Source organism: Cyprinus carpio, chromosome B22 (genome assembly GCF_018340385.1).
Source record: "Cyprinus carpio isolate SPL01 chromosome B22, ASM1834038v1, whole genome shotgun sequence".
Taxonomy (NCBI): domain Eukaryota; kingdom Metazoa; phylum Chordata; class Actinopteri; order Cypriniformes; family Cyprinidae; genus Cyprinus; species Cyprinus carpio.
The window spans coordinates 32,049,574-32,072,898 of NC_056618.1; the positions used below are offsets into that span (position 1 = coordinate 32,049,574).

The 23,325-nt window shown below is 37.7% G+C and overlaps 3 protein-coding genes across 6 annotated transcripts in view; all 3 read right to left on the minus strand.

Annotated features, from left to right (window-relative positions):
- The window catches only part of LOC109091386 (E3 ubiquitin-protein ligase RNF123-like), a 121,102-nt gene extending 115,973 nt beyond the window's left edge, over positions 1-5,129 (minus strand). The window contains 7 exon segments of the mRNA XM_042749926.1: positions 226-311; positions 458-512; positions 1,239-1,333; positions 1,671-1,750; positions 4,223-4,310; positions 4,389-4,474; positions 4,990-5,129. Coding sequence (XP_042605860.1) covers positions 226-311; positions 458-512; positions 1,239-1,333; positions 1,671-1,750; positions 4,223-4,310; positions 4,389-4,467 — 483 coding nt within the window. The 5' untranslated portion in view covers positions 4,468-4,474; positions 4,990-5,129.
- A 1,350-nt stretch (positions 5,130-6,479) lies between these two features.
- LOC109072045 (telomeric repeat-binding factor 2-interacting protein 1-like) lies at positions 6,480-9,984 on the minus strand. 4 transcript variants are annotated; one of them, XM_042749360.1, is made up of 4 exons: positions 9,905-9,984; positions 8,200-9,124; positions 8,005-8,126; positions 6,480-7,252 (listed from the first exon to the last, which is right to left on the minus strand). In XM_042749360.1, the coding sequence occupies exons 2-4, from the start codon at positions 9,110-9,112 to the stop codon at positions 6,668-6,670; spliced, it is 1,620 nt and encodes a 539-aa protein (XP_042605294.1). In that variant the 5' UTR covers positions 9,113-9,124; positions 9,905-9,984; the 3' UTR covers positions 6,480-6,667. The 4 variants fall into 4 exon arrangements, with proteins under 4 accessions (XP_042605294.1, XP_042605292.1, XP_042605293.1 ...); XM_042749358.1 differs by having other exon boundaries at positions 9,901-9,972; XM_042749359.1 differs by having other exon boundaries at positions 9,858-9,937.
- Positions 9,985-12,142: 2,158 nt separating this feature from the next.
- LOC109072043 (high affinity immunoglobulin gamma Fc receptor I-like) lies at positions 12,143-19,673 on the minus strand. The gene is made up of 12 exons (XM_042749570.1): positions 19,568-19,673; positions 18,981-19,016; positions 18,259-18,531; positions 18,055-18,186; positions 17,699-17,839; positions 16,569-16,850; positions 14,378-14,620; positions 14,216-14,293; positions 13,661-13,762; positions 13,054-13,140; positions 12,819-12,878; positions 12,143-12,668 (listed from the first exon to the last, which is right to left on the minus strand). The coding sequence occupies exons 1-12, from the start codon at positions 19,596-19,598 to the stop codon at positions 12,628-12,630; spliced, it is 1,506 nt and encodes a 501-aa protein (XP_042605504.1). The 5' UTR covers positions 19,599-19,673; the 3' UTR covers positions 12,143-12,627.
- Between the last annotated feature and the right edge of the window lie 3,652 nt (positions 19,674-23,325).

Below are 23,325 nucleotides of genomic sequence, written 5' to 3' on the forward strand. Positions count from 1 at the left end.
ACTTGAACAAACCAATCTCACAGATGGATTAAGCCAAACCTGAGATTTAAAAAGGATTTCGAGCGCAGAGCGAACAGTCGTCATCTAATCTAGATTAATCTACGTGATTTCCGTGGCTTGGAAAGCTTCCCATGAGAGCTAGCTAACTATTAAGAGTGAATATGCAATTTGTACGGCTCTGCGCTCCAGATTTGACCTCTAAATGGTGCAGTTACTGGCTTGTACCTCTTGGTTGAATCTGCAGTTCAGTGTGCACCATCCGATTTGCATTAGGCCTTGAGATGAGATGAGAACTTCATAGACCCATTTCCCTAAAACCAATCAAAAGCTATTAAAAACAGTACTGCAGTGGTACTATGGTAGAGTAATTTAGGTTACATTAACTTCAAGGTACTTCGAAGCGCACCATAGAATAAGCATTTCACTATATGGTAGAGTTTAGCTATTGAAAGGTTACCTTTGTAAACACAAGTGGTGGCTCTGATGGAGCTGAAGTTACTGTGGCCGATGACCCAATCCAAAGAGAGAGGAAGAACAAAACTGAACACATTTAATAGTAAACAACACACCTGTCTAAAAAGTGAAAATTGGCCCCATTTGAACTCATAATACACTTTCTTGGTCTTATTGTGCAGGATTCCTCATGCAGATTGACTAAATTGACTTCTCACCATCCAGTCAATTTAATAGTGAACTGACCTGAATATGCAGATTGACTAAATTAACTTCTCACCATCCAGTCAATTATTTTTATTTATTTTTTATTTTTTTGGTGCGGTTCGCTTTCAAACTTCCCTTTTTGCAAGTGAACCAGAAACACACGTGTGCTTGAGGTCATCCATTCAACCGCACCAGAGTTCGTTTGGAAGCGGACCTCTTCAGCTGGGTCTCGGTACGGTTGTTTGGGAATTTGAGTTAGATTAAATTGTGTGGAATAAAACAGTTGTTTATTAATTGGATAGATTATAAAATTTGTTTATATTCAATTGGATTGTAAGTTTAATTTGTGGTTAAATGAAATTTCATTTACTACATTTTATTAAATGTAATTTATTTTATTTTATTTTACTTAATATAAAATAATTTTACATAAATTATTGTATTTATAATATTTCAAAGAATTTATTTTAAATTGTATTTACTTAATTTTATTAAATGTATTTATTCATTTATTTTATATTTTATTTTACTAAATTTTAAATAAAATAAAATACATTTATATAATGTCAATTTCTCACCCCCAAAAGGTCATCGTCAACAAATAACAGCCCTTCAAACCCACTGCTGTGATCCAGGACAACAGTCGAAGGTCCAAGACAGCCGTCTATCTGATCTGTACAGAAAAATAAATAAAATGTCAAATAAATTAATAAATCAACAAAAATTAATGAATACATTGGATATACAGTATTATATATGAAATAAATTAATGAAAACATGGCTGAAAACATCACTATAATCAATCAGCAAATAAATAAACATAAATTAGCACATAAATCAACAAATAATTAAACCTACATGGGGGGTAGATGTCAATAATAACCGATGAATTACAAATAAATATTACATAAAATAAGCGTTTTTTTTATTATTATTATTTTTGCATATAATTTGTGGTTTTTTTTATTATTTGAGATGCTCAGCAGTGTATGTGTAAGTGTTTGTCTGACCTCTGCTGTCCTCAGTGACATTATCTTCAGCCAGCAGCTTCTCCAGATGAGCTCCGAGATCCTGGAACGTCAGGGTTTTCCTACAGAGACGAGACACGACACCGGTTCAACTGATCCGCACATGAGCGCTCACGTATCACAACATCATAACAGATGAGCGGCGCTTGTCAGCTCACACACTGAAGACAACGACCGACTGAACCAACTGGAAATATGACAGAAAAAAGAATGCATTTCATTTAGAACGTAATTAATACATTGAAAAGTTGGGATTCGGAATAAACAGAAATCTTCAGCATTCACTTTATGTTTGCATTTAAAAAAAGAAAATGAAAAGAAAAGCACTAAAATGAAGCTCTGAAATGTCTTTTAAGCTAATTATCTGTGAATAAATGATTTTTAGTGTCACATGGCAGCAATGCTGTTTTATACAGTGCTGACAGACGTCCACCATGATGCCTGACATGAAATCCAGCATTAGAGATGATGATATGTAAACACATGAGCCGCTTCACTGCTCTGTGAGTGTCAGCTTTCTCTCATGTCCCATCATGCTCTATGTATAGATCAGCTCCAGTATCCAGACACAAGCAACTTCCACTCAAACAACTAATGCAGCAAACTTTATTTCTTCATGATTTGTTATGATCTGCCGAATAAGTTTACTTCAACAGAGTAAAAAAACCTGATGACTCATCCTGCCCTGCACAGATTTCTGTCCAATCAGATGCTCTCTAGAAAAAGAAGCCCCTCCTCTTATAACCAGCTGCACTTGATTAACATGAAGCAAATCATGTTACAAAAACATGCAGATGAAAAAAAGAATTCACAATTTAAAACTAAATGTGAGATCAAATAATATGTAAGGGTCAAAGACAAAAATGGGTTTTCAAGTATTAAAGCAATAAAAGTACAGCTTCTAGTGCATTAGAATGTGTCCTGATTAACTGTATTTGGCTGAGATACAAGTATTTGAAAATCTGGAATGTGAGGGTGCAAAAAACTCTAAATATTGAGAGATTGCCTTTAAAATTGTCTAAAAAAAGTTCTTAGCAATGCATAATACTAATACAAAATTAAGTTTTGATATATTTACGGTAGGAAATTTACCAAATATCTTCATGGAACATGATCTTTACTTAATATCCTAATGATTTTTGGCATAAAAGAAAAATCTATATTTCTGACCCATACAATGTGTTTTTGGCTGTTGCTACAAATATACCCCAGAGACTTAAGACTGCTTTTGTGCTCCAGGGTCACAAATATTAAGTTCACAAAACATGTTTTTTTCAGCAGAAATGTTTTTTTTTTTATGTGTGTTTTTTATTATGTTTTTTTATTGTATATTTTGTTTTAACAATTTCACAATATTAGTAATCACATTTTTAGATCATTAGTCATCAAATTCTCTGTGAATATTGCTTGCGAATTTAATCTTAAAATCTCACACATTTCATTTTGAGTGAATAATAATTACGGTGTGTGAGTGAATGAGTCGATTACTGTTTTCCCTGCCTATGTATCAACCATTTCATGCATATTTGAAATATTTAAAATAACAATTTGTGAGTATTTTAGGGCTGTGATCCTTAAATAGAATATATTAATGTCATATCTGTTTTAAATACTGTATGCCTGGCAAGATTTTTGGTGTATTGAGAAAAGTAACTACTGTATTGTTACACTGAACGGCGTTTAGTGGGTATCTTCTATTAATCAAGGTAAAAATATATGATAGTCATTATATTTTGCTCAGAAGAAATATTGTCCTATCCTTTTAAAAAATGTACCCTTATGACTGGTTTTGTGACCCAGCATCACATTTTGTGGAAACTGTGATACACTATCATTCAAACGTTTGGAGCAAGTAGGATTTAAATAAATATACAAAATAATAAAAAATAAAAATAATAATAATAATAATAATGCAAATAGTTCAGCAAGGATGTATTAAATTGTTCAAAGGTGTCAGTAAAGACTTTTATAATGTTACAAAATATTTCAGTTTAAAGTAAATGCTGTTCTTTTGAACTTTATATGCATTAATAATCCTGAGATGGAAAAAAATCATCACGGTTATCATGAAAATACATTCAAAACTGACACTAGTAAGAGCCATTACTAATAATTCAGCATCAATAATATTTGACAATGAGCAGCAAATCAGCATATGAGAATGATTTTCTGAAGAATCATGTGACACTGAAGACACGAGTAATGATTCAGCTTTCATCACAGAAACAAATTACATTTTACAATATATTTACATAGAAAACACTTATTTAAAATTGTAACATTTTACAGCATTGCTTTATTTTCCTGTATTGTTGATCAAATAAATCCAGCCTCGATGAGAAGAAAAGACTTCTTTCAAAAACTTTAAGAAATATTAATTATTTCCAACTTTTGACCGTTAGTGTGTGCATGTGCTTATGTGCATGTTTGTGCATACAAAGCCCTCACAAGGGAATATTCTACATACAACAGATCAACCAAAGATCAAAGCAGGAGACCCAAAAACAAGGAGGAATCCTGGGTAATCCACTAACCTGTACGCCGCTGATGCCGGTCCCTGCTTACTGGAGGCAGGAAACACATGGTGCAGATAGTCGCTCAATAACTTCTCACTGACAATACCTTAAAAAGACACATTAAAACATGTGCATTTGATGATTAATCCGTTTACAGCAATAAAAGCTCTTTATAAGGACATACCTGTGACTTTGGGTTTGTCTGTGTCGGATGCCAGGCGATAGTTGCGTCGGGACAGGGCAGTGCCACCCTTTGAGCTCATACTGCTACTAGATCAGATCAATTATAAAATCATAATTAATTATAGCATACATGTATAGCATTGCATACAGTATCCTGTAGTCCTATAACAACAATAGGATAAAGAATACAGACAAATAAAATTCTGACTAGTAGACTAGAAATAATTTTGACAACACTCTCAAACTACAATGAAAGCTGCAAATAACTTGTAGTTTGAATGTTTACATGCTGATATGTGAGCAAACATATACAAACACACACACAGTATAAACATACTCTCTCTTTAGCCACTATCCCGCTAACATAACGGCATGAATAACATTAAGTATGTGTTTATAACCTATTCAAATATGATTTAATGACCGTCGGGGATCTAAAATGACCAGCATGTGTGCAAGAACAACAATATTTAATGTGTTTCAGCCTCCGTGTTGAACACATATGACAGCCAGAGCTGCTATGACAACACGCCAAATATAACATACACACATAATGCGACGTTAACGCTGGTTGGTTTGTTCATTTCTCCTGCGGTACTCACTGATTTGGTGTGTTGTGTTGATTTGTGAGCAGCAGATTTTGTTGTTAGGCTCTTCTCTTTAAATGTGTCTACAGTCACTGGCTTTAAGCGCAGAAATACAATAAGCGGTGGGATGGCAGTGAATGAACGGGAGTGCTAAAATGGGCAGGGCTTGGTGGCCCGGAGAGTCTCTCTCATTGGTCAGGTACGATGGATTTATATAAAAATATACATATATTTTAAATTTAATTGTATCTTGTCTCTGTTTGAGTTTATCCCAGCATTGTATTGTCAGTTGTCGTTATTTATGTGTAAGTAATTGTCCGGGACGCCGTTTCAAGTATTTCAGTGACGGCGTGTTTTATGTTACTTTTCTCATCGCTTTTTGGGATGAACCAATTAGAGACGTTTTACTTACAACGTTATATAGCGTTTCGCAAGCGGATGTGTGTATATATGAATCAAGTGTCACTATCGACCGATTAAGATGTTTATACAATTCAACATACAAAATTATCATTTAACCCGAAAAGATCTGAATATGAATCAATAAGGGAAGCGGCTTTATGAGCCACGAAGAGCCCTCTGCAGGAATTTAGTTGTGTGACTAGTGCGAAAGAGTTGTTCGCAAGCAAAAGTGCCGCCCACATACGATTCACGGCTATGGGGCGAGTTTTAGGACAAAATACGTTTAGACAAGACCGAATGCGAACCATAAAATCCATAAAAGACCACTGGGCGGCAAATGTATTCGGATAACTGTTTCCTATAAGGTATTCCTATAGGGGACGTTAGAGGGCTAAAAACCCGAATTTATATTAAGTTAAATATATTAATATTAATCTATTCACTCTGCATCTGAGTAAATTAGGAAATCATCCCAGTAATCACAAACGGCAGTGATTGGGCCACCGTGAACAGCGCTGAGAAAAGTAACAGTTATCACATGACACCTCAGCAGCATTCTGGATATTAATAATTTACGCCTTAGTCCGTAAATAACCGATAAGTTTATTTTAAAAAATATATTGTATTTAATGTTATGTTATTTGGGTTTGTCATATCTAAAACGTTAGCAACAATACCAAGAATCATAAGAACTCATAACTGTAATAAACGTGCATTAATAGCCTAATTCCGCGGGCAAAAACGTCCATATTGTCAGTAGTGTAGCCGTGTATGAAATAGCTTAAACAAAATTCTGTTTTAACCTAGCAACCTGCAAAATCTGTTAAGGAAAAATCACGTTGGGTGGATTCAAATCAAACTGACTGGATTTTGCCCGCGAAAGGTCGCTGGATAACAGTAGGTGACTATTTGGCAAAAAATAGGTTTAAAAGTATCTTTTCCACATCGAAAAATTCTGTAAGTTATATTTAAGGTATAGATTTAGCCTGTAGTATTGATAATTTGATGTATCTAAGTGCAAGATATGTAGAAGTGTGTGGTAAATGTGAATATGCCTAACAACAATCATTCGATAATATCATGTTTAACACAATGATACGCCATCAGTTAGAAAAATACTTTAATATACATTTATCAATGTAATGATTAGCAAAATTCATTTAGAAATTTATCAACATAAATCTGAATTTTACCATTTTTTAAGAATACAAAACTGGATGAAAACAGTGACTAGATGTGTCTAGCTGAGCTGCTGGTTTTAGAAAACGGCCACTGAACCAAACAAATCCTCTCAGTTAATGCCAGCCGTGAGGAAATCTTTTCTCCTGGACACTTCCTCCGGTCCATATTTGGATTGAAGCTTCTCGAGTTCATACGGATCAGCCAACTGGAGGATCTCATCGTCCAGATGGGTCCAGACAGGTCCGTGAATCTCATGGTTGTAGCCATCTTGCAGATACGACTGAGCTCTTGCTAAGTCACCACTGGCTTTCAACAGTGCCTTGGTCACCTCAACCAGGTCTTTCTTGGTCTTAATCATCAAGTTCTCGACATGTTCTACCAAGTCTTTGGAGGGAGTTTCCTCTGAAGTTCCTCTCGTTTGGCTGTTGTGTTTGTCCTGTGACTCGGAGTCGAGGATGAAGACGTGGGATGAAGATGCAGGGACAGTTGTGGAACTAGGACCTGGACGCTCTTCCTCGGGTGACGATGAGGGACAAACAGCTTCTGGTGCTTCCTGGAGGCCGGTTCGGTTAAGCACAGTTTGAGTTTCTGGTTCTCTATTTAGTGTTCCAGGCAATGCTGAACTTTCTTGTGCATCTAACGGCTTGGCAACTGGTGGTTCAAATGGATCTTCGCCTTCTTCACTTTCATCCATCTGTGGAAACACATTTAAGTCAGCAAAGTGCATTTTGGAGATTTTTTAACAAAGGTTTCTGAAGTTTCTGAAAATGCCAGACAACTATCCATTTATAAATGTAATTTGGAGGATTAAGTTATAAAACGAATGGCGAGTTCAGTTAAAAACAAATGGGTCAATGAAATTTAAGAAAGTCCATGAAGTGGAAAACTAACATCTACTGTACCTAAAAACATGTAAAGATCTTAGAAATATATTCAAGTTGGTTTCATATGACTTTGAAAAACTTTCATACTATTTTCAAGAAACTTTTTAGTTCCCTAGACTCTAAAGATGTCATGTGGTGCAACCGTATAAGCCACAATATTCAAATGTTACATATATAGCATTTTTAAAAGTTTAGATAAATATTAACACACACAAAATAAATTCCTAAATTACTGTACAATCTTTCATCAGAGATATTAAATTTTAACTGCATTTGAACTAGGGATGCACAATAAATATTGGCACAATATTTAATGCACATCTCAAATATGGTTTTGCGCAGCTTGTCAGTGAACAATGGCTCTGTGTAGTAAATGCTGCTCCACGTGAAAGCATGCACGTGTAGAGATTTACCACTGAATACAGAACCGGCTTTACTGACGAGATGCGCATTAAATATTGTGCCGATATTTATCGTGCATCCCTAATTTGAACTTTTAAATAAGTAGGTCCAGTTGACCCAACAGTTTTATCTAGTCAGGGTTGATGTCGTTCAGTCTTACCACATCTGAGTCCTCAAATTCTCTTGCAGCTTTTGCAAGAATCCCAAGTTTGCTAGAGTCAGGCGTGGCGGTTTTGCAGGTACTTTGTCTTGTTTTGTTGGGAGATGAATGTTCCTTTGATCCTGAATTTTAAAAAAAGTGGAGAAGGTTTACAAACAGAACTTGTTAAATAAATAAAACCATGAACAACATTACCATCTGGAACGTCTTGTCCGTCACAACCTTCATCTAATCCAGGTCTTTTAGACATTTCAGGCTCTGGCGTTTCTTGTTCTTGGACCGGGACAGGAGACCCGTCCTGATTGTCATGATTTAAGGCCTGTGGCGGCTCTCCTGCAGCATCAGCCACATCTGGAGGAGAACTGGCTCTCTCTGGAGAAGGCTGAGGGTTGGTCCTCACAGCTGGACACACGCTGTTTTCTGTGACAATTTGCGTTTTAGATGAATCCGACACAACGACAGACTTCTGAGGAGAGTTTTGTAAAGTATCAGTCTCAGGTTCTGAGTTCTCAGTGACTTTCTTCTTACGCAAGGGGCTTTGCGTAAAACAAAGCGGTTTTCTTTTCGTGGGACTCTTCTTCACGAGTTTATGCTGGAGGTGCTTTAGAAACCGATCCCTCATTGACTGCCAGCTGTGCTCAGTCACACGCCGTTTCTCCATTTCTTTCCAAACCAGGTTGCCTTTGGCTTCATGTTGCCTCTTTTCCATGAACTTCAAGATGGCTGCGTCATCTTCAGGCGAGTAACCCAAGCGCCCATTGCTCTGGTGACGGGTTGCCATCCTCGTCTGAACAGATGGTCCCACCCTAATCACATAGTCGTCCAGATTCAGCTGCAGGTTCTGCTCTACACAATCTTTGATGTATTTTGTAGAGATGTACTTTTGTCCGGGGCACGACGTCACATTAGTAGCGTCACCGGGATCGATCAGCAAAATGACTCCGGGCTCTTGACTGCGACACAAAGTGCCTCCTCCATTAGTTACCAGCGGATAAAGTTCTGTTTTAGTTTGGCCGGGTCTCACATAGAAGCGCATTGATTGTCCACTTGTGTCCAGGAATAAGACAGGAGAAATGTCAGAGACCTCCTCCTTTCCCTTCTTTGACATGGTGAAGGTTATCTGGGGGGTAAATGAGAAAGCTGATGTCATATCAAAGCTTTAAAAAGACGTTAGTTTGGTTTGAAATGATAAAACAATAGATGCACAATTCAAAATTAGGACTATATGGTATTGTGAAGATTTTACATAATTCATTTGCTCGTTGTCTTTACTATCCAGTAATTTATAGTAAATATTAGTGTTTTGAGCCATACTATAGTAAAGTGTATTATACTGTATGTTCTGGTATTTACAACACTTTGTTAATGAATGCTATAGCATACTGTAGTATTAACTACAGTGAACTGATAAACTGTAATAAATACTGTAGTTTACTTTAGTTTTTATTACAGTAAACTGTAATGTATTGTAGGATAATATGCCTATAGTTTTAGAAAACGTGGTGCAGTATTGGGTAATTGTTTATATTACAATAGTTGTTATATTTCCACAACAAATGAATTAAAGTACTTTACTATAGTATGGTTCAAAAACACTAAAGTATTTAACAGTTACTATAAATTACTACAGTATTTTTTTTTCATGTGGGTAAACACATTAATTTTGAATGAAGTAAAATGTAATAACTATAACCATAACTTGTTGTTCTCAGTTTTATTTGCCCTCACGAATCTACTAAATTACTATGAATTCAACATTAAACTTAAAAATTGCGTGTCACAGACTTTCCCTGCTAATCCGCTTTGCGGCAAACAACATCTATACTTACAAAGGACTAGTAAAAAGTCACTACCTGTCGAGAAAACTAAATATTGATGAAAGGAAGTATAAACTACTTGCGTTTAGCAGCGCGTCCAAAGATCCTCTGAGCTGTGAGACATGTAACGCATTTTCAAAATAAGAGTTCCTGCTGTAGCGTCTGCGGGAAGAGACGCCTATATGAGAGAGCGCTCGCTGGGACTTTTATTTTGGAAAAAGAAGGATAAGGAAATGCTCTCTGTCTCAGCGCGGGAAACCCAAAAAAAAAATGAAAGTAAAGGTGCAAAGCAAACAAAACGATTTGTATCAACCATAATTTTTATTATCCATTAGAAAATTATTTATTGTTGTTGTTAGTAAGTATTAGTCTGATTTATTTTACTTCTTTTTGTAACAAATATCATTGACACAAAGGGAAACACGTTTGAAACATAAGTAACTAAATGTTAAATAATTGTTTATTGAACTGTTGTGTAAAATTGATATACAACACCAAAGACTATATAATATATAACTAAAAGCAATCAATTCAGTGATGTTTTTCATTAAATCTTTAATTACCTGTTCTACATCTTATGTGATTAATATGTTCAAATGTCCATGCATTTATATACATCGGAAAAATGAGTCGCCAGCTAAAACTTTGTATTAGAGAACATAAATCTGCTTTCAGGAGACGTGATGGGAATTCAACAATAGCAAGACATTTTCATGATTGTAGTCCTAACATTTCCAGAAGAGGTGGTAACATAGAGAAAAAAACTTTTACAAAGAGAAGCTTATTGGATGTATCGACTAAAGGGTCTGTCTCCCTTGGGTTAAAATGAGGACTTTGATCTTTCTTGTTTTCTTTAAGAATGAATAAGTTGTTTAACCCTTTATTGTTTGGTTAGAGTGGGTGATAGCATACTGACTGATGAACGGCTTGTGGACTGATGCGTAAACTCGTTCCCCACTTTCATTTATGCTAATGGTCTGAAGTAGATTTATTTTATTTTCATTTTTGATGGATTATTTATGTTAAAGGGGTCATAGGAAGCTGCTTAAAAGAACATTATTTTGTGTATTTGATGTAATGAAATGTGTTTTATGTGGTTTAAGGTTCAAAAAACACATTATTTTCCACATACTGGACATTATAGTTTCTCCTCTATGCCCCTACTTCTGAAACGGTCTGACAAGCGAGGTGTGCTCTGATTGGCCGAATAACTCAAGCGTGAGACGGAAATGTTACGCCTCTTAACATATTGTGATGCCCTGTCCGGCCGGAGCGACGAGACAAACATTAAAATCCATTATAAACATGATATAAACATGATTTCTAGTCGTGTCCTCTTCTGGAAGGCAAAAAGAAAGTAGTTTCGCTTTCACAACCAAACACACAACGTCTATATGACATGGCGGCGGCAGCAACAACAATACTACAACGAGAATAAAAGGTACACCTGCGCGAACATTTGGGCGGCGTTATGCAAATCATACTGACGTAGAGATGTGGGGGCGTGTCAGAACGAGCCGTTTTAGGAGGGTGTGGACGAGTATCAACTTTGATAAAGAATATCTCTTTAGATTTGAGACACAAGTCTTTGCAACTTTACAGATCTTCTTTATTCACCAAGAGCTTGTAACACTCCGAAGAGAAAGGAAAAATTGAAATCGCATCACATGACCCCTTTAAATTCTTTTCTTTTGTGCCTATATTGGCATGTTATTTTTATGTGTTCAATGTTTCGGAATTATCTTTGGTTGTTTGTTCTGAATTTGCTTGATTGATTGGTCAGTTAAGTTCGTGATCAGTAACACCTGTTATGTGACTTTTCACAAGGTGATCTTTGGACTTCATTTCTTTTTTTTAAGATCTCTTGTAGAGAATGTCACCGTACAATTGACTGAAGAAGACTTACTGCTGAAAATTTTGATTGTTTTCTGCTGCAAAATTAAAATAAAGCTAAAAGTAATTAAGAAGATTAAGCGAGTGCGGATCCCTGACTATTAGGTAATTATGTTAGAAAAAAAAAAATATTGGAGGCATTGAAAACATTTATGTGTTTAGATGTACGTAAAATTCAGTTCTGCTCAATCTGTTCAGTGATATTTATACATATTTCCTCAATCATAAACAAGAATGTCATGTAGCATCACATTTATGATGACCAAGTCACTCACGCTCCATACTAGCATTGTAGCAATTATATCTTATTTTATTGTAATAAAGATATAAACAAAAAGAATAAATCTTCCAGCAAAACTACAGTTTATAATTATAATTGTGAACAATTATTCTAATTTCTAACTAAGAACAAGAACAGGAGTTAGTCAGACCAGTTTTAAGCAGTTTTAAAATCTAAAGATTAGACTCGTAATTCAATATATTACAGTTGAAAATAGCTATATACATTTATAACACAATTTTAGAAAATTTCCATGATTTTTCCACACTTGCAAATCACAATTTAAAAAATTTCCTGATGTTTTAATGACCATGAAAACCCTGCAACAGATACATATTAGATCAAGAAGAACAGAAGAGAAACTGAAATTTCACTCTCTCTCACACACACACACACACACACCAAAAACTTTTTCTCCCAGTCAATGACATAAATTACATGCTAATTACACTTCAGCACCCAAGTGGTTAGGTTAGGGTCAGATAATCACTGATGTTAAACACTGCTAAATCTGTTGCCATCAAGTGTTCAGCATCACAAAGATGATAAGAATTGATGATCCTGGTCATCCTCCAGCCCTTCTCAGCCTAAACTCATCAGCGTCCTGGGATTGAAAGTTTCTTCTCCAGCCATTTATTTAATCTGAGCATTCATCACATCACTAGATCCAGCAGCTGAAAATGAGTAAATGAATTAAAAATGCTAAAATGCACATTTTAATTTTTGCATGTTTCATGTTATTCTTAGATTCTCAACAATGCTTGTAGATGCAGTTTCAGTGGCTCCTTGTGAATTGTGATTGATGTTTTTACTTTGACGCTCACCTTGATGGGTTTCCAGGTTCAGTTTAGAGTAAACAGTGTCAGAACTTTCACTGGTTTTCCCTAAAAGATGCCAAAAGTTAATACCACTAGTGCTTACTGTATGTCCAATTTTCATTTTATATTCATAAAACCTCTACAGCTTCTAGAAATAATTTAGGCTTTTTACCCCAAAGGTCTTTAGCTCTGCTGTACACTATTGTCATGATCATAAAACCATACTTTTGTTTGAGTTTACCTTTGTTTTCTTTCTTTTTCTTCTGTTTCTCTGTAGGTTTGAGTTCAATCTCAGCATAGGTGACTTCAGTCGGTCCACTTACAATGTCTACAATCAATAACAGAGAAAAGAATAAGAAATGTGTTTAAACTGAATTTTCTCTGCAAATATCAGTGAAATGTAAGACAAAGATGGTTTTGGTTATTTAGAAAACAACTACTTTATTAAATGATCAACATGACATAATTACCTTCTGTAACATCATTAGTTACCTGTGCTTATGTCTTTACTATTTGTTGCATCAGCAGAGTCATAAATATGAGCAGTTCCTGTAATAAAGTAATGCATCTAATTCTTATTATCTTATCTTATTTTCAACAGAAAAATATTGTTTTCATGTTGACACTGACAGAAGCTAAATGTGTAATTTGCTATTAACATTCTACATTACATATGAAATATTTAATAATGAAATAAAACTGAATTACATCTAATTGAAATATAAATGTCAGTTACACAAATATCGTATTACACTTCAGAAGAGGGGAAATTATTTGTCTTGTTAGTTTAAAGTTATTTCTAAGTATCTTCAATCTCAGCTTGTAAAGATTTCGGGGTAAAGACTGACCAGACATGAGTGTTTTATTTCCGGCTTCACTCTGGTTCTGCTCTGATGTCTGTCTGCTGTTCTGCTGTTGACTGACACGAGAGAGAGACTCAGATCTTCCACCTAGACACACATAACATGTTCATGAAAATGAAGAGTTTATTTGCTAGAACAGATAACTCCGGTTTTTAAATTTTATCTAAAATCATGTTTTTTTTTTTTTTTTTTTTTTTTTTTACTGTTATCATGTTTTTATTGTGTTTTATTGTCTAGTTAGCTGTATTTTTTAATCTTTTTTTTTTTTTACCTAGTCAAAATAATCCAACTGCAGTTTGATTGAGATTAACTGGAATGCACAATGAAAAAACATTATTTTTGAAAATTATCTGTCTTTAGTTATCTGTTTTCGCAAATGAAGTCTTCAAATATTTTGAGTAAATAAGGGGGTTAAAAAGAAGGACTCTAATCTCCTTTATGCATACATAAATAGCTAATTTAGGAACAGAGTCTGTTTTTGTATTGTTGAAGTTTTTTATTTGTTGATTATGTGGAGCTTTGTTGATTCTGTGGAGACACAGATGGAAAATGTGGGTGATGAAAACACTCCAGCTATCACTGGACGGAGATCATCAGGTCCTGATCTTCTGGAGGGAGCTGAGATGAACACATTTTACAGTCATATTAGTTCTGTTTATTACACAGAAGCATTTTAATAGTGTTTATAGTTTCTAGTCTCACCTGTGACTGAGATCCAGCTCTTGGGTGACTCTCCTCTCTCTGGGTGTTTGCAGGAGTAGAAACCCTCGTGTGACTTTGAGACAGTAGAGATGATCATCTCTGTAGTTTGACTCTGGATGAGTGACCCATCTTTATAGAAATCAGCTCTGAGGTTTGGTGAGGTTGTATTTTTATATAAACAGCGTAGAGTCAGAGGTTCTCCTTCAGTCACAGGATGAACAGGACTCTCCAGAATCACACCAACTACAGAAACAGAGCAAACATCAACTGATGAATAGTAAGAATATAGTCAGACTGTAACAACAATGTGAAGACAAATATAGTAAGAATGTATCAACAACAAGGGTTCCTTTGTAAACACTCAAGAACACCATACAACTTGATGACAATCATAAAATACAAGACAGCAATACAATCAATTATCATTTAGGAATAAGATTGTGTGGGTGATTGAATTGAGATCACAATCCAGCTACAGTATTTATATCCAAAACATAAAATAAGGGCTTTGTGAAATGAATAAATACAGAAACACAGACTCACAGTGTACAGTGATATTAACAGGCTGATGTTTCTCTCCAGATTCAGACTGACACCAGTACACTCCAGTGTCATATGTGAAGGTGTCTCTGATTGTACATGAAGATCCTGTTTGTGATCCCCACACTGATGATGAACAATTTTCTAGCCCCCTGCTGTCTGTGTATCTTCTCACTGTCCATCCAGTATATTTATTTTGGTCTTTGGAGCTCAGAGAGAGAGAGACAGATGTGAAGTGTTGAGTTCTGCTGGGACTGACGATCAGAGAGACTGGAGGAGAAACACCTGAGAAGACAATCACAGCTACAATTCACAAATCAAGTCAAGACAGTTTTATTGATATAACACTTTACACAACTTAAATTGTTTCAAAGCAGCTTTTCTGAAAAATATTCATGTTATAGTACCAGAAAATTCTAAATTTATATTTAAAATTTCATAAGCAAAATTATGCCTTTATATATTTGTCATTTAGCCATCAGCAGCAAACCAAAGACAACTGTGATAACCAACAAAAACCTCTATAAGATGTTACTTTTGGAGAAAAAACCCTGAGAGAAACCAGACTCAACTCGAGGATCAGTTCTTCTTTGTCTGTACAGTGTGAACCTAGCAGTGTTCATAGTTAACTGAGTTTGCTGTACATTAATAATTTACTAAGATATTATTAGTAGGCAGATATTAATCAAACTGTAAAATGATTGATAAAGTGTTTATATGGTTCATTCTATAAAATGTGTTGATGTGCATATTAAGAGTCCTGTGTTGTTGGTAAAGTGCCTAGAATCAATGTGTGTTCAATAACATAAACATTAAAAACTAATTTAAAATTTGAAAACACTATTTATTAAATAGGTCAGATTATAATTTTTACCACCATTAGAATTAAACATTTTACATGTTTGCTGCTAACCCAGGAATCAAGGTTTTTCTGGTTAGTTTGGTTTATTTAGACCCTGCTAGTAGATGCAGTAACTACACCTGACAGCAGAAGCATCTTTCTCCATTCACATCATTCAAAAGTAGCCGTATATAATATAACAGGACAATATTTCAAGACACATAGTTGGTTTATAGTTTCTAAAAGTCTCACCTGTGACGAGATCCGCTCTGGTGGGTTACTCCCCGCTCTCTGGGGTGTTTGCATGGAGTAGAAAAACCCTCGTCTGAACTTTAAGACAGTAGACAGATGAATCATCTGGGATGTAGTTTGACTCTGGATGAGTTGACCCATCTTTATAGAAATCAGCTCTGAGGTTGGGTGAGGTTGTATGTTTATATAAAACAGCGTAGAGTCAGAGGGTTCTCCTTCAGTCACAGGATGAACAGGGACTCTCCAGAATCACACCAACTACAGAAACAGAGCAAACATCAACTGATGAATAGTAAGAATATAGTCAGACTGTAACAACAATGTGAAGACAACAACAACAATAATCCGTTTTATTTAGAGGTTCCTTTGTAAACACTCAAGAACACCATACAACTTGATGACAATCATAAAATACAAGACAGCAATACAATCAATTTCATTTAGGAATAAGATTGTGTGGGTGATCGGAATTGAGATCACAATCCAGCTACAGTACTTATATCCGAAACATAAAATAAGGGCTTTGTGAAATGAATAAATACAGAAACACAGACTCACAGTGTACAGTGATATTAACAGGATGATGTTTCTCTCCAGATTCAGACTCACACCAGTACACTCCAGTGTCTTCTGTTCTGGTGTCTCTGATTGTACATGTAGATCCTGTTTGTGATCCCCACACTGATGATGAACAATCTTCCAGCCCCCTGCTGTCTGTGTATCTTCTCACTGTCCATCCAGTAGAGTTACTCTGGTCCTCACAGGTCAGAGAGAGAGAGACAGATGTGAAGTGTTGAGTTCTGCTGGGACTGACGATCAGAGAGACTGGAGGAGAAACACCTGAGAAGACAATCACAGCTACAATTCACAAATCAAGTCAAGACAGTTTTATTGAAATAAAACTTTACACAACTTAAATTATTTCAAAGCAGCTTTTCAGAAAAATATTCAAGTTATATTATCAGAAAATTCTAAATTTATATTTAAAACTTCATAAGCAAAATTATGCCTTTATATATTTGTCATTAAGCCATCAGCAGCAAACCAAAGACAACTGTGATAACCAACAAAAACCTCCATAAGATGTTACTATTGGAGAAAAAACCCTGAGAGAAACCAGACTCAACTCGAGGATCAGTTCTTCTTTGTCTGTACAGTGTGAAACCTAGCAGTGTTCATAGTTAACTGAGTTTGCTGTACATTAATAATTTACTAAGATATTATTAGTAGGCAGATATAATCAAACTGTAAAATGATTGATAAAGTGTTTATATGGTTCATTCTATAAAATGTGTTGATGTGCATATTAAGAGTCCTGTGTTGTTGGTAAAGTGCCTAGAATCAATGTGTGTTCAATAACATAAACATTAAAAACTAATTTAATAATTGAAAACACTATTTATTAAATAGGTCAGATTATAATTTTTACCACCATTAGAATTAAACATTTTACATGTTTGCTGCTAACCCAGGAATCAAGGTTTTTCTGGTTAGTTTGGTTTATTTAGACCCTGCTAGTAGATGCAGTATCTACACCTGACAGGTGAAGGATGTTTCTTTTTTTACATTATTACCATTCAAAAGTAGCCGTACATAATATAACAGTACAATATTTCAAGACGCATCAAGCTCTAAAAACATCAAGGAAAATTTCGTGTGTGTCTTTGTGTTATTCCGTTTGAACTCACCAGTGACCCATATTAACTGTTTGTTGCTGATGGTTGTGTTATAGACTGGTTCTTCTCTCTCTGCTCTGCACACATAAAGTCCTGTGTGTTTTAGAGCAGCAGAACTGACAGTGTAGTTTCCTCCAGCTCCTCTGCTGCTGTCTGAGAGCAGATCATGACGATATCTGTAGTCTGTATGAAGTGAAAAAGTGCAGTTACCTCAAGAAATGAGCAGACATTTTTACATGAGAGTCTTATAAATTTCTTTTGTTGGTATAATCAGAGTATTCAGACTGATTAAATATCTTTAATCTCTATAATATTTTTATGAAACCAGTTTATTCAGATGTTGCTTCATGGAGCACATTATATCTTACCTGATGAGAGAGTTAGAGTGAACCATCTGAATGTCCAGCCTGTAGAGGAGCCTTTAACCTCACAGATCAGAGTCACTGGATCTCCTTCAGTCAACCACGTCTGTGGAGAACCACTTAAAGCTGCTCTGGGAACTAAAGGTGAGAAAACACTCATTAATAGCAAGTTAAACTTGTGTGTGAATGTGAAGAGATGATCAAACTCACCTGATACTGTCAGTGTAACTTCATCACTGCGGTGTGAGCTGTGAGATCCTTCTGGCTCTGCTCCATCACAGGAGTATTTACCTGTGTCAGACTCAGTAACAGAACTGAATGTGTATTCCTGTTTATCACTGAAAGCATTGTCTGAACCGTCTTTATACCAGCTGTACTTCCAGCTAGTGACTCCTTCAGCATTTATGTCACATCTGAGAGTGACTGTCTCTCCTCTGAACACATGTTGAGCAGGTTTGATGGTCACTGTGGGTTTTGGTGTTTCTGAAGAACAGCAACAATTCACAATAAAAATAATGCTCTGTTTTTACTGTATGAACACAGTTACTTGACTGTAAAACACACATGCTGAATCAGATGAGACTGAAGTGTTGTTCTCTAGCAGTTATAGTCATTTATAAAAGATCTGTCAATACACAATCATTGAGAATTTGGAAACATGAGATGTGAAAGTTTTTCAATAAGTTTTATAACAAGATCTTGTCCCTCAGTTTCGATTTTGATTTCACAGAGAATGAAAAAAATATATCTGCTGTTTGTGTGTGTTTCTTGTCACAACTCAGAACTGTCACATGAATAATTCAACTTATTAAAATGGTGCATTTATAATCTTCATAAAATTTAATTTCTCGACTCTCAGTTGGTTTATAACAGTTAATGTAGAATCACTCATGAAAATTTATGATGAAAATATATGAATCAAATTGACTCACCTTCAGTTTGTCCAGAGTAGATGTTTGAAATCAGCACTAAAACACAAAGAGAAAAACTCACTATAATCTGAACATAGAGCTGATAATAATAAAGATGAACAAATATTAAGATATTGTGTGGGGACTGTATATGTGTCTAGATAAACATAAAAACATCTGACTGGTATTTTATAGATTTGATCACAGCAGAGAACTGTTTCAGGAACTTCAAGACAGTCTGATCATGAGCAGAAGAATAAAGACAAACTCTTACTAACTGTGTACTAGTGAATATTAAAACAACAGTGACAATAACTGCAAAACAAACCAGCAGAACTGATTCAACAGCATTACACATCACAAAACTGAATGAGTGAACAAACACTGATCTACAACACAACAGAGTGCATTTCTCTTTCACAAACAGCACTAACTGCACACTTCCTCTCTCAAACTCATCCTTCACTCATATATCATGGACTAGAGCTGGATCTGAAACTCTGAGAGCAGCAAGAAATGACATAAATCTAGGAAAACTAAAACACTTGATCATTTACGTAATATAATGGCAATTCAACTGAAATACATTTAGAGAAAATAATACTCACAGAGCACAAGAGGAAGTTGACTGAGCTCCATACTGACTGAATGATGACAGACGGTTAAAGACAGACTGTGTTAAAGCCTCAAGACTTCCTGAAACCTGCAGTCAGATCTTTAGAAACATCATGATTAAAGACATCCAAATGCACCTCATGTGTTACAGAAGATCGTTTGGTAATGTTGAGAATCTTGTAACATGTTTTCAGAAAATGTCACAATGACTAACATGCAAGTTTTCTACAGAAATGTTGTTGTGATCCGTTCAGTATTAAATTGAACATGATTTATTTGCTATTATGAAAAGTAATATTCTGGTATGTTCATTGAACGAGAGAAATAAAGCAATATTTCGATGGCGGTTTATTGTATTAGCTGTAGTTATAATTATGTATTTACATGAAAACAAAGTGAAAAACTGCTGCTCTTCTCTCACTGGTTCATGTGTTGAAGCTGAAAGAGAACAAACCAAACTACAACTATGAGCTCACATCTATATATTTCTATTCTATCAGGCCTCTGACACTGTTGGTGCTCAGTCTGACACTGATATATTTGTACCTGTGAATTGAAACAAATTTAATGATTATAATTCCAGTTTATCTTAATGAATCCACCTTCTTAATTTGAAAAGGAAGAAATGCAGTCTTCACTGGTCACTGTCACGGTTCATGAATTCACTGGTTTCTTCGTGTCCCGTGTATTGTTGCTCTGTGCGTGAATGAGTGTGTGAGTGGGCGTGTCTGCTCATTCGGCTGATCAGCTGCCAGCTGATCTCATTCACTGCACCAGCTGTTGCCAATTCACTCAGACTATAAGGACTCACCGCACTCTCATCTCTTTGTCAGATCGTTGTTTGGATGTCCACAGGTTGTGTCGTCGTGATCCGTGATCCGTGATCCAGTTCTGTTCCTGAGTCTTGTTCCTGTTCGGTGTCCTGTGATGTTCGTCTCGTCTGGAAATCCACCATCACCTGTCTTCACCAGCACGCTGACCACCTAGTCCCTGCACCACCAGCCCACCCGAGTTCCGTTACTACGTTGTGTTTGTTTTTCTAAATAAAGAACCCTTGCATCATTACTTCCGCCTCTCGTGTCATGACAGAACGATGTGAACATAGTATGTGCACCACAAGCAGATCCTCTTCGGCTTTGGAGGAATTCATCAGGTCAAGCATTTCACGGATGGATGCACAGGAGAGAAACATGACGGAGTCGGGTCGGGCTATTCAAGCTCTTGTGGTGCAGGTGTCCGAGCTCACCCAGCAAATGCAACATCTACGAGCTCCCACTGCGCTGCCCACACCGGCCGTTCCTCCCGTACCACCACTGAGCGTCTCCCAGTCGGAGCCCCGCCTCCCGGTTCCTGAATCATACAACGGTGAGCCGAACTATTGCAGAGCATTCCTGACACGTTGTTCTATGCACTTCTCTCTGAAGCCCAGGACTTTTGCCACGGAACAGAGTAAGGTGGCATTCGCGCTCACGCTACTGACTGGGAGGGCAGCGCTGTGGGGAACGGCGGTGTGTGGAGAACCAAGATCCATGCTGTGCTCTCGTTTCAGACACTCGCCGCCGAGTTGAGAAGAATGTTTGACCGCGCGGTCGCGGGAAGGGAAGCGGCACGGACCCTCGCGGACCTCAAGCAAGGCGGAAGATCGGTATCAGATTACTCTATCGAGTTCCGGACCTTGGCGGCCGAGTGTCAGTGGAACGAGGAAGCGCAGTGGGATATGTTCCTGCATGGGCTGGCTGACCGCGTCCTGAGAGAAATCTACGCGCTGGATTTACCTCCGACACTCAATGGTTTGGTTGAACTGGCACTTCGCGTGGATTCCCGACTCTCGCGAGTCGAACGACTGAAGGTACCCACTCAATTCCCGGGAGCAGCTGAGACCAGGCGATCCAGCGGCGCGGATGCGGTCAGCCCCGTCTACGATCCCGAGCCCATGCAGTTCGGGCGAGCTCGGCTTTCCCGGGAGGAGAAGGAGAGGCGGAGGTCCCAGGGCCTTTGCCTGTACTGTGGGACTGCGGGGCATTTCGCGTACGACTGCCCGGTAAAAGGGCGAGCCCAGCAGTAAATCTGGGGCTACTGTCGGGTGGGATCTCCGCTGAGAAGACCTCATCAACATCAACACTCCTCCCGGTAAGGCTAAGGTGGTCAGCCAACACTCACCACTGTTGGGCACTCGTGGACTCCGGGGCCGAAGGTAACTTTATGGACTATACGTTTGCACACAAGATTCACATTCCCCTGTTACCTCTCACCCGCACCATTGCTGTTCATGCCCTTAATGGACAAGCATTACCTAACGTTTCATTCACCACTGGACCCCATTACACTCATCGTATCTGGCAACCACACGGAGATCATTTCATTCTACATCCTGGACTCTCCCCTCGCACCCGTTGTTTTAGGACACCCCTGGCTCATCAAGCACAACCCACGGATTGATTGGCAGCAAGGATCAGTGGTGGAATGGAGTAGTGAATGTCATGAGTCCTGTCTGGTGTCTGCCTGTTCGTCTGTTTTCTGTTTCTGTGTTTCAGGAGAAAGCAGTGGATTTGTCAAACGTGCCTACGGAGTATCAGGACCTGAAGGAAGTTTTCAGTAAGTCTCGGGCTGCTTCTCTCCCTCCGCATCGTCCCTATGACTGTGCCATAGAATTATTGCCAGGTACGTCTCCGCCTAAGGGCAAGTTATATTCACTTTCTGTTCCAGAAAGAGAGGCTATGGAGAAATATATTTCTGATTCTCTAGCAGCGGGGTTCATTCGCCCTTCCTCTTCTCCAGCGGGGGCGGGGTTCTTTTTTGTGGGGAAGAAGGACGGATCCCTGCGACCTTGTATTGACTACCGGGGGTTGAACAGCATCACGGTAAAGAATACTTTTTCCCTGCGTCCTTGTATTGATCGCCTTCGAGAGGTTACAGAGAGCGTCGATCTTCACTAAATTGGACTTACGTAATGCTTATCATTTGGTCCGCATCAGGAAGGGAGATGAATGGAAGACTGCTTTTAACACCCCCAGAGGGGCACTTTGAATACTTGGCCATGCCTTTCGGCTTGTCCAACTCCCCAGCAGTCTTCCAGGCACTCGTCAACGACGTGCTGCGAGATATGGTCGATCAGTTCATATATGTCTACCTGGATGACATATTGATTTTTTTTCTTCTTCTCTCCAGGAGCACGTGCAGCACGTTCGACGAGTGCTTCAGAGGCTGCTAGAGAATGGGCTTTTTGTCAAGGCGGAGAAATGCGCTTTTCATGCACAGTCTGTTCCTTTTTTAGGGTACATCGTGTCGTCTGAAGGAATACGTATGGATCCTGAGAAGGTTAAGGCTGTGGTGGATTGGCCAAGTCCAGATTCCCGTAAGGCCCTACAGAAGTTTCTGGGGTTCGCCAATTTTTACCGGCGTTTCATTTGCAATTTCAGCCAACTAGCCTTGCCTCTGACTGCCTTGACCTCCCCCAGAACTACGTTCAGGTGGTCAGACGCAGCTGAGGCTGCGTTTACCAAACTGAAGGGCCGCTTTGTGTCAGCCCCCATCCTAATTACCCCTGATCCATCACGTCAGTTTGTGGTGGAGGTCGATGCGTCAGAGGTGGGGGTAGGTGCAGTGCTATCCCAGCGTTCTTCTGCAGACGACAGGATGCATCCGTGCGCGCGTTTTTGTCTCACCGTTTAACCGCTGCCGAACGTAATTATGATATTGGTAACAGAGAGTTGTTGGCAGTCAAGTTAGCATTGGAAGAATGGCGCCACTG

Coding starts and splice junctions, on each gene's coding strand:
- LOC109072043 (XM_042749570.1), bottom strand. CDS start 19,598: ATGGAGCTCAGTCAACTTCCTCTTGTGCTCT. Junction 18,187..18,258: donor AGTTACACTGACAGTATCAG/GTGAGTTTGATC, acceptor TCTCACCTTTAG/TTCCCAGAGCAGCTTTAAGT. Junction 17,840..18,054: donor CACTCTAACTCTCTCATCAG/GTAAGATATAAT, acceptor ATCTGCTCTCAG/ACAGCAGCAGAGGAGCTGGA.
- LOC109072045 (XM_042749360.1), bottom strand. CDS start 9,112: ATGTCAAAGAAGGGAAAGGAGGAGGTCTCTGACATTTCTCCTGTCTTA. Junction 8,127..8,199: donor CGGACAAGACGTTCCAGATG/GTAATGTTGTTC, acceptor TTTAAAATTCAG/GATCAAAGGAACATTCATCT. Junction 7,253..8,004: donor AATTTGAGGACTCAGATGTG/GTAAGACTGAAC, acceptor GTGTTTCCACAG/ATGGATGAAAGTGAAGAAGG.